The sequence below is a fragment of the Halichoerus grypus genome, chromosome 6 (genome assembly GCF_964656455.1).
Source record: "Halichoerus grypus chromosome 6, mHalGry1.hap1.1, whole genome shotgun sequence".
Lineage (NCBI taxonomy): Eukaryota > Metazoa > Chordata > Mammalia > Carnivora > Phocidae > Halichoerus > Halichoerus grypus.
This window is the reverse complement of record NC_135717.1, coordinates 163,534,426-163,550,064: the sequence shown is the minus strand read 5'-3', so window position 1 is coordinate 163,550,064 and position 15,639 is coordinate 163,534,426. Positions and strand designations below refer to the sequence as shown.

Sequence of the window (15,639 nt, the reverse complement as noted above, 5' to 3'; positions counted from 1 at the left end):
TACTTGGGAAATTGCACTTTAGTAATTTTAATTAAGCACTAATATTCTGATTTTATAAATCAAAAGGATCTTTGACTCTAATTCAAGTCATCCTTTGACCACTGACGAGACTCTGGTCCCAGAAAAATTAAGTGACTTGTCCAAAGTCAATAGTTAAAAGCAGACTCTGGGACTAGAGCCTAGACTAGCTAAATCCTGGTCACTACATCACTTTACCTCCCTGAATATTTAGTTATGTGATACTTTCAGTGACTAGAACTTCTAGTCCAGCACTAACTCCAGTTCCTGTTGATTCTTGGGTGGCATGGTACTGAGGAATTAGGATTTAGAGCCCAGGTAATCAAAGCAACACATAATTATTCACAAGTCATCGCTCTGAAGGATAGTAATATAAGAATTCTACACATATGTACACACAGTGCTTTACTATTCTCAGATATCTCCACATAGATCATCTGATTTAATCCTTCTAATAACTGAAAAATGCAAGGTCAATAGGACAGGCACTATCTTCCTTTTTATAGAGAAAAGGGAAGTTCAGGGTGTTGATTAGCTTGCTCACAAGCAATAAGTCTGCTAATAAGTGGTGTAGTTGAGGGCTAGAAGTGCATGGGCTCTGATAGCATAAAATGTTATGGATCGGGGCCAATGAAAAAGCCTGCAAATAAATACTAGTCATTTCTTTTGGACTTTGATATATCCCACTGTGGCATTTCCTCTGCTGTGACAATGGGCTAGATGGAATGTGCCAGATTGGTCTTTAAGGAGTACCTGGTGCTAACAGCTTTTAAAATCCAAATCACACACATACACTAATTTTTATACGTTTTCTATAGAAGAAAGCAGAAATTTAAAAACTGAACAGTTTGGTTTACTCGCTACAGCTCCTGAACCGGAGTTCAGAGAATTCCATGAATTCAGGACATGACCTGTCACTCAACAATCACCTTGACACTGTGTCAAGCTACTCTTTCAATCTCTAAGTCACAGAATCTTCAGCTGTAAAATAAAGGGGTTGGTCCAGATAGTATCTTAGTTCTCAGTTCTAAAATTCTGTGATTCTAAGAACAACAAAACCATATTTGATCATGCTCATTCTTTAGAAAAGTCTGTTAATAAGGGTGAGGTCATATAAATCAGTATGTGCAGATCAAATACCAATGTGGTGCATGCAAATCATTGCTTGGGCTACCTGCACAGATTCTGATTCAGTTGATCTGTGGTGAAGTCTTGGTAGCTATAAATGCTTCTGAGTTGATCTGAGTGAGCAGCCAGGGTTGAGAACCAATGGACCAATATTTTGATACAGTATCAATCACTGAACTAGTTTTTTGATAGACTGTCAAACTCATGTGCATGTGACTTGTTAGTCTTTGAGAATTCAGAATAACCTAGTAGATGAAAGTGATTTTTATTTCATTTTCTACCAAGAATCTCCCTTTTGTAGCAAAGTTAACATGGTTTGTTCCTTTAACAAATATTTGGTGCTTATTAGAGCACAGCATTGTCCTAGGCACCATAAAAAAATAAAAGTGAGTAGAAACCATTTATCTTGTCCTTTGGGGATCTAAGAAAAAGCCAGGCAACAAATGAATCTTTTCTGGTAGGAAGGAAAGAATTGAACATAAGTACTGTGCAAATCAAAGCAAGATAAACATTGATGGGAAGACAAGGAAGCAGAGAAGCCTTCTCGGAGAAAGTGAATTATAAGGAGAGAACAGTGGAGAGAGCTTGGAGGGCCAGCAGATTTGGGGGGGGCGAATGACGTGAGAGGAGTTCAGGAAACCAAAATTAACGAGGCACTTGAGAAATACCAACCTGGTTAAACTTGAAAGCCAGCAGTAGAGATTTCTTAGAGGTCAGTTGGTCAGTGGGATAAGTAAAAGTTAAATCTGAGAGACATTTCATAATCAATGATGACTCCATAGCCAACCAGTCCAACTTCGGTTTATGGCATGTTACGTTCCTGAAAACCTTCTCTTACCATGCCTTATGACATAAAGTTAAATAGCACTGGGAGACAGGAGAGGCTCTGTTGCCTGCCGGTGTCAGATCCTTGTACACATTATTTTAATTTCTCAGGGTCTCATTTATAAAATTAGAGTTGGACTGGATGACTTCGAAGTTTTTTTTTTTTTAAACTCCTAAAAATCTATGATTACTTGATCCAGCCTTTCAGCACCTTTATTTGGTTCCTCAGGCATATTCCCAGTATTTTAATTGCTAAAATTGAACCCATGCTGTTAGTCCTTGGCAGATGTACCTATCATTGTTTAATATTGACTGTCCACAGTGGGACTCTCAAATTAAGCACACAAAATGGGCTCTGCCCTTTAGGAGTTTTTATTTATTCAAGAACTGGAATGTGGGTCAGACCTATTTGCATCTCGCTGGCTTGGAATCCCATCCAAACACCTCTTGGGAAAACCCAGCGCTTTGGGTGGCAATGCTGTAATGTGGCAAAAGGCCCCGGGACCGGGGATTGGAAAACCTGGGTTTGAGTCCCAACTCTCTGTGTGTGTCTCAGAAGCCCATCATTTGTCAAATTCTTTAAAACCCCTTCTGACAACCAATTTTTTTTGTATCTAACAGGAAAACTTGAAAGCTGAAAGACTAGTTTGAATTTTAACTCTGTCCCTGGGTGTTTGAGGATAAGTCACTCACCCTCTTTGAACATTGATTTTCTCAACTGTAATGAGCATTATGAAACTTACTTTGGAGGGTTACAAGAAGTGGCCGTCAAAGTGGCCGGCACAGCAGCCCCGGGGCGGAGTAGCCCCTAAAATGGTAGCCGAATTGGAATGCAAAATGCAGCCTCCCTCACAATGATGTGAAGATTCGGGGATAAAGGTCATGTTATTCCTGTTGATGCACAAACACACGAGTTTTGTCGTTGCTGATGTGTAACAACAGAAAAGTAATTCCTGCACACTGCTTTGGTCTTTCAGCCTTGAAGTTAACGTCTTTAATGCTGACATGCTTTAACATAGGACAGGACAGTTTGGGGACACTGTCATATATGTGTATGCGTAAATGAGGAGACTAAAACCACACACACACACACACACACACACACACGCCCCATATCAGTGTCGTTGCAATTAAGTGTTTGAGATTCACACATCAGAAGAAATATATTCTCACAGCCCTTCTTCCCCCTACTCGCTTTTTAACTCTTTATGCAGTAAAGCATTAATTTACTTACCAACATTTGATTAAACTCTTAAGGTTCAACCCTAGGAGGAGGCAGGAGTGGACAAAGGATTATTGTCATTCATCATCAACACATTTTAGTCTTCCCCTCCAGTCGCCTATGAAGGATTAGCATTTCCCTGAAAGGAGGAGGACAGAATAAATTGCATCTACCACCGAAGAGCTGAGCTCCTTTCAGCTGGGGGCACATACCGGGAGCTTTTCCCATATTAGTCAGCTTTATCTCGACTTTGGGGCAGTGCCTCCATCTGAATTTCATGGGTTTCAGGGTCAGTCAGAACAGAATTGTAGGGTTGTTGAGGTCAGAGGCCACTGCTGTCGAAGGGTAGTGACCTGAACAGCAAGAGGTAGCCAGCTCCCCCCCACCTCCCCCCTTCAAATGACTTCATTCTAGTGAATACTTGGCTCATTGCACCTCCCCTGCAGAGTCTTTTTTCAACCTGGTAATAAAAATCCTCCTGTGACCTGGTTTTTTTTTTTTTTTTTTTTAACATTATTACTGATTTTCTTTTGTTCCTGTTTCTATATAGAATGACCAAATCTTTGTCCTTGATAATGTATGGTTCGTCCGTACCCTGGGAAATGACAGAGGGAAGGCCCGTGTGCTGCTAACAGAATGAGCGCAGTGCCGTCTGGGGGAAAGATCTGGTGCCCAGCTTAGAGACTGCCTTCATTGAGCGCACACAAGGATTTCCCAGAACTTCTGAAACTCTTTTTCAACCCCAGTAGGTTCTATTACCATGGTCAAGGTTGATTTAAGAACTGCACCAGCCAAAGGCGCTTAGGAGAGAGGCCTGGGGGTGGGGTGGAGTGGAGACAAAAGGAGGAAGGAGGAAGAAGGCAGAGTGCTGTTGTAGGAAGAGCACCAGCTCTGGAGTGGGGCAGTTCTGTCTTCAAATCCCAGCCCTGCCACCTAACCGGGTGACTTTGGGCATGGCTCCGTGTCTCCGTCTCCTCACGTGTACACAGAAATGATCACGCCACTGACATTGCAAGGAGGTTGTGAGGAACGGAGACGGGGCATCTGATGATGTGCCTGGCACAGAGCAGACCCCAAGAAATGGGAACCTCCATCAATGCAGGCAGACCCAACTCCCAGACCTGAGATGGCAGAGTCCTAGAACCTCCATCAGTGGAGGCTGAGAGCGAGGGGAGGTGAGCGTGTGGCGGGCTCCTCATTTAGACTGTCACTCTGCCTGACTACCTTTCAGTCCTCGCCGTTGATGGGGTCTGAGAGGCGCGGGCCAGGACACTTGGGAGACCAGCCCTGGTGGGAGCACAGTTTGGCAGTTCCCGGAGAATCCACTCTTCTCAACTTCTCTCTGCAGCTCTTGCCTCCTCTCAGGAGGCTCTTCTAAATACCAAGTGGCAGCCCTGCAGCTGTTCCTGAGGCTGATTCTCTCACCCCTGCTGTCGCGGTCAGACCTCATTATTTCTCATCATCGTTCTCAAACGACTGGTTTTAGCTCTTGAGGCATTTATGATGGCGAAGGGAGGACTATGACTGGGGAGCCCTGTTTCTCCCGCCCACCACCTCTCTTCACCCACACTCCCTTCCTAGCAACAGCTCCTTGCTCAACTCTTGGGGCCCACGTCTTCCGTCTCACCTACACCAGCAGCAGCAAAATATGGGGGTGAGAAGGCTGGGGGCGGTGGCGAGGTGCAGGGGGAGGGATGGGGGAAGAGCTTCAGGGAGGAGGCTGACGAAGCACAAAAGGTTCTGACCTCCTTGGAAGAAGAGGAAACCACAGGGGCCGTGTCCAAGCTGGTTCAGCTTGGGAGGCTGCCAAGGAACTGAAGCAGAGAAAGTCCAGGTTAGGAGGGCAGGCGGCACAGTGGTAGGGAGGTGGGCTGGACTGAGGGGCAAACAGGACAGTGCCCTTAGGGGGCACTTTGTCAGCTGCGGGCGGGGGGGGGGTGGGGGGGAACCGGGCAGCATAGATTATGGGGAGTGGCACTCTCCTCCACTCTGGGCAGACTGGAACCCTGACCAAAAGAAACTTGGGGCGCATAACTCAGGGAATAGCAGTCCCTGGATCTTAGAGCTTCGAGGTGGAAGGGGGTTGTTTCTCAACCTTGGCTGCATATTAGAATCACCTGGAGAACTCGAAAGCTACTGATGCTGTTGTTGGGGGCTAGGGGGCGCGGTCCACATTCCTGGCCAGTTATTTACTGTGGCGGGACCTATACATCAGTATTTTTACAACGTTGACAGGGTAACTCTACTGGGCAGCCAGAGTTGAGAACCATTGAAGTCCAATCCTACTTAGAGCAGGCATGTCCCTTCCATAACATCTTTGGTGGGACCAAGATTTAATCTCAGTGCTACCTCACTCTGAAGCCAAGGAGGATGTCCAGCTTTTTCTCTGAAGCTTCCAGTGACGACAGTTTGCACACTTCGGGCTCTTGACTAAGTCTGAGCTCTGTGCTTCAGAAGACCAAGATCAACCCCCCTCCCCCCCACACACACATACACAGTCTTTTCCCTGCAATAAAGGGAATTTTTATATCATCCCCTCCCCAGCATTACTGTTTTTTCTTTTTTAAACCTTGCCATTCTGCCTTTAAGAGGTACAAGACGTTGGGACAAACAGCCTGTTTGTTTTTGCTCTTTCCATCAGCAGATTCGCTTCAGACCTTTTGACTGATGTCACTTTAAAGCTAGTGTGATGGACGGAGCTGGAAACAGTCGTGGAAGAGCGTGGGGCTGGCTCTGAGGAAGGGGGTACGCCTCGCTCGGTGGTGGGGGGCAGGTTAACGGGCCCAGCTCATGGGCATGAACCGCAGGCCGTTTCTGAGCGCCAGCTGGTGGAGCCGTCGGCCTCTCTCTTGCTCCCTCTCTGAATCCCGGCCCAGCTGCCAGTCCATTCTTTGTTTCCCCTCAGCTGTCTGCCCTCCTCACCCAGATCTGCCGGCCCTGCGCCATCAGCCCACAGGCCATAATCTGAGATGGCAGAGTCCTAGAACGTGCCCGCTCGAGGTCCCGAGTGAGGAGGGGACTCCTCCAAGGTCACGTGGTGGTGAAGCCAAGACTCCCTTTCAGTTCTTGTCCATTTGGGTTGGGCTTACCCAATGGCGCACGTTTCTGATTGGTCTCTGACTGGCCTGCAGCCTCAGAGGGGCCACAGATTCCCTTTCTTCCCAGACCTGGGGTGTACGAGAGGCCTGACAAAGGGACACAGCAGGATGGCTGCCGAGGACGCCACAGGCCTGCAGCGTGGGTGAGCCGTCCTGGCTGCCGTTCATGACTTCAGCCAGTTTCAAGCTGGCGGGGTCCTTTCCAGAGAGAGTCCTGAGGAGGGGAGTGTCCCTTTATTGCCAAGACTCCTCCGTTCTTCCTCTGACAAGTGACTGGCCCTACTCCCAGCTGCCACCCTTGCCCGTTCTCATTCCGGTGACTGGCGAGAAACCACCCGAGGGGAGACAAGGGGCATTTTGAGTCACGGGTTCACAGCAGCTGCTGTCTTTTCCTCATCACGTCCTTCTCAGTTCTGAAATGGAAGGTCTAGAACAACGGGGAACACGGGCAGCACACTCAGCTCCCAAGAGTGGGCACCTTGCGCTCCGGAGAGCGTGCGCAGGGCCCCCTTGCCCTCGTGGAAAGCTGCCGTCCTCCTGCAGCGCTCACCCCCAGCCCTCGGCTCTGCCGTGCGGGGGAGGCCCGCGTTCTCGGGCCTGCAAAGTCGTTGGGATGCGCGCTCTGTTCTCCGGGATTGGGCCCTTGTTGGTTGTGACGATTTCTGTCCCTTTAACGGCCTTGCGGCTGTTACTTGCACATGAGTGTTGGTCGTTACGTGCTGCCGCTGCCCGGCAATTGCTTCAGGTTGTCGTGCTTGCTAAGTCCAACGTCAGACTGACTACATCCTTTCCTTTATGGAGCACTAGCTTTGAATCGTAAGAGAGCCACAGGTCTGGTTCTTCTCAGGTTCCCGTTATACGGTCACTAAATCTGACATTTTCTTCTTCTTCCCCCCACCCCGCTTTCCTCAGACAGGGCCAACTAATACATCGTGGCTGAGAGATCAAACTAATTTACCTTCAGGGAGTGAAGTCCAACATCTACTTTCTTGTTGTTGAACAACATAGTGAAATATTTTTAAGGGGATGCTATGTAAAATATATCATTTTAATCCTAAAATCATTTTTAGGTATAAATACGTTATGTAATGGCAAGTAAGAGCTTGGCTTTAAAAATAAATCTTTCAACATGCAAATTGAGTTGTCAAATTCTCTTGCCTTTTAGTTAAAATAGTCACTGCTGCCATTTCTGGAAATCTGTGGCTCTGAATTTCTCATAGATCCTACTCTTTAACGTTTGGACAAAATAGTCATTTTTGCCACTATATCCTCACTCCTCAGCTCTAGAGTCAAAATGCAGTGCTGGAGGAAAATTTCTTGATACTTATTAAGTATTCAGTAATGTTACTGTTCTATCCCAGAAGTTTATTAGTATTTAAAGCCCTGCACTTGAAAATATCTTTACACCCAGTGATCATTAAAGCATAATGAACTAAGTACCAGGGCACCTCTTATTGATGCTGGTGTTGAAGAATAATATTCCCTGTAAGGCCTGCCCTTTGCTGACGCTAGCCATCGTGCGAACCTGAGACATATCCTTGTAAGTAGAATTGGTCCCCTACAAAACTCAATTAGGCTCTCGATACTAAATCATTCAAGGACCAGATGTGTGGCGTATCCAAATTGTAATGACTATTTGATGACAAGATGATGGAGGAAGTGGGTAAGTACAACCAGATAAGACCACCTAATTTTGTTTTGTCTACTTATACCCTAAGTATTCACAATGCCATTTATCTCTCTGTATCTCTCTCTCTCTCTCTCTCTCTCTCCCATGCACACACACACACAGATTGTCAAATGCAAAATGAAAATGGAGAAAGAGGTCATTTCAATACTTTTTATTTGAGTGTGAAACCATTCATATCTTGCACAACTGTACAGATAAAACTATTTGCATTTTAGCTGTAGACATGATTATCACACTGAGTGGTGTGATCAAAGATTTTATTTACAGAACAACTGCTAAAACATCCGATGTCATATTTCCATTTATTTCTTACCCATAGGGTAATAGGTCCACCATAATTGCCTGGTGCATTTTATAATACAGAAAGAAAACCTATGTTAATCTCTAACAAACCTCACAAATTGCTACAAATCTCACAGAAAAATGCCTACGAAAAAATTTTCCAAAAGTACAATACATTTTTTATTTCCACACATACACAGTATAGTATAGGCTCAAAGGCACAGCTTTGAATTTTTTTTTTCTATCAAAGTGTCGGAAATTATTATGGTCTTATGAAGGAACCATGAAAGTCATTTTCACACTTGGTGCTTGGTAAGTTAACGTTTGGTCCATCTGGTTTCACAAAGTTAATACAGCAGAGCTGAGTGTGATACTCAATACCATAAATCCACATTCTCACAGAATTTTAAAAACCCCTCTCCTGCCTTTTGCTGACACTAGCCATTGTGCAAACTTAGGACAAATACTTGTATGTAGAAGAACTGGTCCCCTACAAACCTCAATCAACTTAAGGCATACAGAACAGGTCTCTTCCTTCCCTCTAGACAGTGCTTACGTTCCAAGACAATGCAGGTACTGTGAAAGACATGGGTGCAGTAACAGGGACTCTGGAGTTTTCCAGACACCACCATTTCACCCTGGTGCTCCAGGAAGCAGTGATGGCACCACCAGGAAGAAGGGATGCGTACAACATACCTGAGGGCTGTTCGTCGTACAGTAAGATGACAGACAGACGGCAAGGTGAATGCTCTTGGTAAATTATGTGCCCATCCAAGAACACAAACCAGACTCTGTCTCTAGTATCCATCAAGACTAATGAGCTTTTGTCAACAGGAAGATAAGTAGCTTATGGGGAGTGTTTGGCAACACAGAGCAAAGTCATGGAACAGAGGGAAAAGGCACAGATTGGCCTGCCCGGAATAGTGCTCGATAGAAACAGTCAAGTCTGGCTTGGCTACAGGAACCCCGTCTCACGGACTTTTAGTGAGTCCTGTTTCTGAACTAAAGTTGATTCATCCCACACTGAATCCCAGACTCACGCTCATTAGGAAAATGGACACCTAGGAATAGTCCATGAGTTATGATGTATAGAGATACAGTCTTCTGGGGGTGGGTCGTTGGGTTTATTATTAATAATTATTATTAATATTAAATATGGATTCCTGCGATAGCAGTCATTTAGCCCATCCTGTGGAGGCCTCTCCGTTGATGTAAGCAAAGCCAGGAAAGTGTTGCATGTGCTCGTACTCAGAATTCCTGCGCGTGGTCAGGGGTGTGTACATGTCACTAGAGTTTCCGTACCTCGTGGAGTGCACAGACGGGCTTGTGTAGCACGTGTTGGCTGTGGGCACCTCTGGCCATCGGGGGGTGACGGGGGTGGGATGCAGTCGGGGAGTACTGCTCATCAAACAGGGTTCCATCCGGGAAGTAGGGCTATTGAAAGGGTACTTGTTGAGGGGAAAGAAATTCCACAAAGTTAAACTTAGCTTGCAAGTTGCATATACACAATATTGGTCACGCTCACAGTTTAAGTTAATTTCTTAAGATGCTATTAATGAAAGTTGAGAGGAAGGAAATCAGTGAACTTCCGAAAGATTGAACCTTGGTCTAGGAAGTAACCAACAGGAGAAATGCAAAGGATTTCATATCCAGAGTTGGACTGGTGTACATTCAAGTAGGAATACTGATTTTGTGCTCGAACTCTGGAATATCTGGGGAAGTCAAATCCAAAAGAAGGAAGAGCCCCACTGGGAATACAGGAGAGAGAGAGAGAGAGAGAGAGAGAGTGTGTGTGTGTGTGTGTGTGTACAAGTAACAGCATGTCCAAACAGATTAGGACGTACGGATGTATGGTGGTGAATTTTACCATTAGTTACGGAGATGGGATATGTCCCATTCCATCAACCCAAGAGAACAATACTACCAAGTAAAACACAGTGACATTATTAAAAATAGCATTTTACAGTTGAATTCAATTATGAACTGCAGCCTAAAAGCAGGCTTTTGAAGAGGAAGCAAGCCAACAGCTTCAAAGGTTATTATTAGTGCCTATCACTTAGAGAACATCTCTCTTTTTGGTTCACATTCACTGAAGTCCTGAAAGATGCACAAGTAGGAAACGGTGAATTGTTGGGGTTGGTGTGAATGTGGAGGAAGGAGTCGAGATAAGCCAATGGAGAGGGGACGGGAAGGGTGCTTTTGTGGAGGACAGAAGAGGGGGAAGCCGTTCTAGAAAGAATCAGGAATAAAAGAAGTGCCTCTGCAGTGCTGCTTCTCCAGCATTCTTTTCTGTTTCCAAGACAGCTATGCAAATAAGCCCCTTTTAGTGCAGTCAGAGGGGAGGAAGGTGAGAGCTCCTAGTCTGCAGGCCCGTCCACACACAGACTTCCTCACTGGGCTAGGTCAGGGCCACCCCAGCACGGACACGGGAGCCAGTTAACAAGGATGGCAAGGGCGGCGAGGAGGGCAGAGAGAGCATGTATGAATTCTTCTGCTCCCCATCTGTCTTCGCTGACAGTTGGAGAGTGGAGCCCCGAGGGATTGGGTGGGAGGCTGCCTCCTGTGAGGGAGACAGACAGGCTGAAGCCTAGACAGCCGCGAGAAGGGATTCTGGCAGCAGGGCTGCTCCCCGTAGTCGAGGGGCCAAAGGGAACCATTCTGCTGCTTCGAGTGGGAGCCCGAGGGAAGCGGGGCAGGCTGCTGGGCTCAAAGCACGCAGAGAGAAACGGTTACTCAGAGGTCGAGAGAGAGGGCTCCAACTTCGGGTAGGACGGGTTTCTCTTACATGCCCAGCAGGCCTTACCTAGAAACTGCAGCCACTTCCCAGCCCAAGAACAGGTCGGAAAGAGCGAGAAGTGTGCAGGTGGTGTCTGGGAACTCAGGGGGGGAGGCACCCAGGGCTGTTACCAAGGTGACTGTGGACCACATACCAAGGGTTTCATATCCCCAGATCAGATCAGAAACGCTTGAGTACATCCATGTACCCAGTAAGGGAGTCTACAGGATGCTGTGTGTATGGCCGCCATGGGGAACCCTCAGGCCTGAGATCATAGTAGGATTGGCCCTGCCCAAGAAAACAAGATCCCAGGTATCAAACAGTAATGTTAAGAAATATTAAGAAATATTATTACAAAGCAGTCTTTAATTTTTTCCAAGAGATTGCTTCCCCCTCCTGATACTCTCTCAAGTAAGCTCCCTGCGCACATGTCAGCTCGCCTCATGGTGCTCTCCCTGGCCCAGAGGCCTCCTCTCCCATCCTGTGGCATGCCACGCTGGTTCCCCTCTCAGGGAATTTGGCCCTACCTGTTCCCTCTGCCTAGAACACTAGTTTCCCACCCCTACCCCCAAGCTCTTTGCACGCCTGCCTTTTTATCCTCCTTCAGATCTCAGCTCATATGTCCCCTCCTCAGAGACTTTTCTGGACATCCTATCTCAAGAAGCTAAATGCTCCACCCTCTGCCTCTCAGGTCAGGCGCTTACCATCCTGCTTGTTAGCTGTCTCTTTCCATTGGCTTCTATTCATAAACTCCTGGCAGGGCTTTGCCATGTTCACTACCATATTCCCAACGTCTGGAACCTGCCTGGCACCTCAGCAACTCTCCGGCGACTGAACACCGGGGTGCTGCCACTAGAGAGCAGCTTAGGGGTCATCTAACCCAGCCCCGTGTATCATGCACATGAGAACACGAGGACCCGCGAGGTGAAGCATCCTGCCCACAGTCACGCTGCATGCAGGCCAACAGGGCTGGCACGGACACCCAGTGCTGGGGTGGCACTTTCCCCCACATCACTGGGGCACAAACCAGGCCTAACCTGCCAGACTGAATCACATGAGAGAGGAAGACATGCCTGTTTTGGAACACACCCCATTACACTTTAATGTCTCCGTCCCTCTTGCTCTAAGGCTCCTCCTCCCCTACACACCACGGGGTCTTATAGCTCTGACCAGGCCTCTTCTTGCTGGTTCTGACGGAACCTCCCTTGGCTTGGCCCGTGTAGGTAAAATGTCGCAGTAAGGACTTGGAGCCTCTTTCCCATAGAACCCAAGAGAGTGTGGCTTTTGTGCCTAATCAAGGACCCTAGATGCAGCTGTGCCCAGGGGTTGTGTCACAGACTCAAAAGCGTAATTGCCTGGAAATGAGACTGGCTCAAAATATCTCTAATGGGACAATAAAATCCTGTTACCACAGAATCCAGCATGGAAAAATCTGTCCCGCTAGGTCAGCTAATTGCAAATGAGTCAGTGACTCGTTTTCCCCGTGGTGAAGAGACCATTGAAAGATGAGAGGCTGAAGTGCCCGCTGCCTCAGCCTGGTGATTAACGCCACCAATGAAGCTTCTATTTAGTCTGGTGGGAGCGGCTGAGGCCGGCCTGTGGCACCCGCCTCACCTTTCACACTTTACATCCGGCTTCATGCGGGGTCCTGAAGCATGCTGGGCACAAACCCTGGGGTCCAGAGAGCTCTGCCCAGAATAAAGGCGCTTTTTGTTGAGGGCCCACAACAGGAAGTTACCATTTGCTGGGTTAAATCACATGCTGTGGCTACTGATGTTAAACTGGAGATTAGTTACCAGTCCCCGCCCTTTGAGAGAGGTGTGTGAGGGGTGCTTGTGGGCACATACGCGTGCGTGTGCACGTGCATAAGTAGTCAAAGTGTCTGTCAGATGCCCATCTCGGCTGTGATTGATTCGGGGCCTCTTTGGAATCATATTAGGAAGTTCTATTTCTATTTTGAGAAACAACTCCCCACCCCAAGGCTGACTCTCCTGCACATGAAGAGGGAAGAATGAGCCCTTTATCCCTGACCCTCAGCAAATGGGCTGCTCCTTGAGCAAGGGGTGAAAGGTGGCCCAGTCAGGAGCACAAACTGTTTTCCTATGAAAGGCGGCTCTTACACCGCACCAAAGTTCTGCCAGTGGGCCTAGGGGGCCTCTTCTGGAAGAGGATGTAGCTCCCCCAAAACCTCTGCCGGACCAAGCCACATCCGCTGAGCTTTTAGGGTCTGGATTAATACACATGAAACACTCAGAACTCCCACATAGTAAGTTTTCAAAATGTGTTAGCTATTATTAATATTCTTCGCATCATAGGATCATGGTCTGTTAATGATAGGAAGAGCCTTAGTGACTGACCATCTGGTCCTACCTCCCATTTCACAGATGAGGGAATTGAGGTCGAGAGAGGGGAAATGATCTGCCTGAGGTCACAGAGCAACTTAGTACCAGAGTGAGGAGCCATTCGTTCATTGCATTGACAAGGATTTAACTGAGTACCCACTAAAAGCCACATCTATTCCGGGTCCTGAGGATATAATGGTCAAGAAGAAAAGATCTGGTCCCTGTGTCCATAGAGCTGGTATAGCAAGAGAAATAGATATTCCTTAATTATGCAAAATGTAATAACGATGGTGTTACAAAAGATAATAATATACATAAATAGTGTTAACCATGAGCCAGGCCCTGTTCCAACCTTTATCAACTCACTTAACCCTCACAACCCTAAGAAATTTGTACTATAATTCTCCCCATTTTTCAGATAAGGAAATTGAGGCACAGAGCTGATTAGAGGCAGAGCTCGGATTTGAACCCAGGAAGCCTGGCTCTATAGTCACTGATCTTATACCACTATGGTTAATTGATTTTCCTCCCTTTTGGCTCAGGATGCTCTCCCAAAGTGGAACACCCTAAGCAGATTGGCCCTGGGCCGGACAGGGCCTGGCCACTAGAGATTCTGTGAGAGTTGTGTGATTGGCTGGCAAGGCTGGGCCTTGGCCATACAGATGACGAATAACGAATAGCTTTCTAGTCTACTCTAGATGAATGTCTAGCCCTACAACTTCTAGTTGATCAAATGGCTTTTGAGCTCCAGGGCCCGGTGCACATTCACGGCTGCTAACAGGGTAGAAGTTCCACAAATGTGTGTTGAATGAGGCTCAGAAATATCTTGCAGCCACACAAATTTGGTCTGGTTTGTTTTTCCTATTTGGTCAGGCATGAGAATGGGGCACCTGCGAAGAGGCAGCGGAGACCATCCCTTGTTCACTCAGTTGGACGTGAACAAGTGTAGCATCGTTGCAAGAAGGGTGTTTTTCTGAAATAATTCAAACCTTACAGTGTGAAACCTCCTTCATCTGGACTCCCTAATTCAGGATTATGAGAATTCAAGCAGGACTGGAGGTTTACCTTTGTTACTACCCAAGAGGAAAGCACGTGTCATACAAATAACTAATATAGATAAGGGCATACATTCTCTAGTTCAAAAACCAAATGAGTCCGTATGATTTTGAGCGTTTACTTGCTGGGATGCAGGCGATCGCTGAACCTCACAGAGGCACTGTAGCAGTCTTGAAGACGGGCATTTCTTGTAGAAGTTTTTTTCAGTCACTCTTGTGCTAATGACCAATTACATTCCTTAACCGTGTTCTAGAATTGTGGTTTTTCTCCAATTCAGACTGATCTTTTCCCCCAGTGAGTCTGATCTAATGAAGTGTGATATTCAGTACTCAGGACTGGAACAGCTTGACCTCTGCTCTGGAAAGCTAAAACTAATCAGCCCTGCAGTGGATTTTCCCATCTATGCTCCATGTTAAACCAAAGTACCACGCGAGGAAAGAAAGAGTGAGTCTAGGGTATGTGATTCTTCTCTTTGGTCACTTGAAACTGACTGAGAATAGTTGCAGTAACTTCTTGAATTTGCATCTACCCTCCAAAAACACATTGGGTGTAGTGTTCATGGCCCTGGGCTTGGGGTTCAGAGCTGGAGAATTTGCATTTGAGTCTGCTTTGCTACTTACTGGATGCATAAGCTGGGGCAAATGACCTTATGAGGCTGTCTCCTCATCTTTAAAAACCGGAGAAAAATGCCTTCTTCCCCAGGTTGCTATGAGAATTAAGTGAGTCTGTGTATTTGCAAATGCCAAAAACAGAGCTTGATGCATAAATGTTAATGAAAAACAAAACAAAGGATTCTTTGTGTTGCACTGACACCCCCACCCCCTACAACTGGGCTAGAGAGGTGATATAATTAACTTCTCACCCCACTTTACAAATGGAGGCTAAGGCATAACCCTTCAAGCACAGAGTGTGAGTGTGTGGTGGGGGTCAGAGGTTGTCAAAAGACCTTGTCAAAGGGCCACAGGGCATGGTGCTGAAGAGGCTGCCCCGTCCTGTCACCTCTCATGCCTCGACTGGGTTCAAAGGGCTCCTCCGGGGGCTTTCAATTAGTCCTTGGCCCTTCGATTAAGAGCTGCTATTAAATGATAGTGCTCCACTTGGGGACTTTTGTGGCTTCCAGAGCGGAGGCTGCAGACCTATCTTTGATCACCAGGGACCACATGGGCCTTCAGGAGACCCTGGTTTCTTTTTACGGCCATGGC

At 46.9% G+C, this 15,639-nt stretch overlaps 1 protein-coding gene and 1 long non-coding RNA gene across 5 annotated transcripts in view; one reads left to right on the top strand and one right to left on the bottom strand.

Annotated features, from left to right (window-relative positions):
- LOC144382412 (uncharacterized) overlaps positions 1 to 15,639 on the top strand; it is a 30,425-nt gene that overhangs the window by 2,655 nt on the left and 12,131 nt on the right. The window lies entirely within an intron of this gene.
- Positions 8,118 to 15,639, bottom strand: part of RFX4 (regulatory factor X4) — a 155,530-nt gene continuing 148,008 nt past the window's right edge. For all 4 annotated transcript variants that reach the window (XM_036083141.2, XM_036083143.2, XM_036083140.2 and 1 more), the window contains one exon: positions 8,118 to 9,711. In XM_036083141.2, coding sequence (XP_035939034.1) covers positions 9,439 to 9,711 — 273 coding nt within the window. In that variant the 3' untranslated portion in view covers positions 8,118 to 9,438. The remainder of the gene's footprint in view (positions 9,712 to 15,639) is intronic.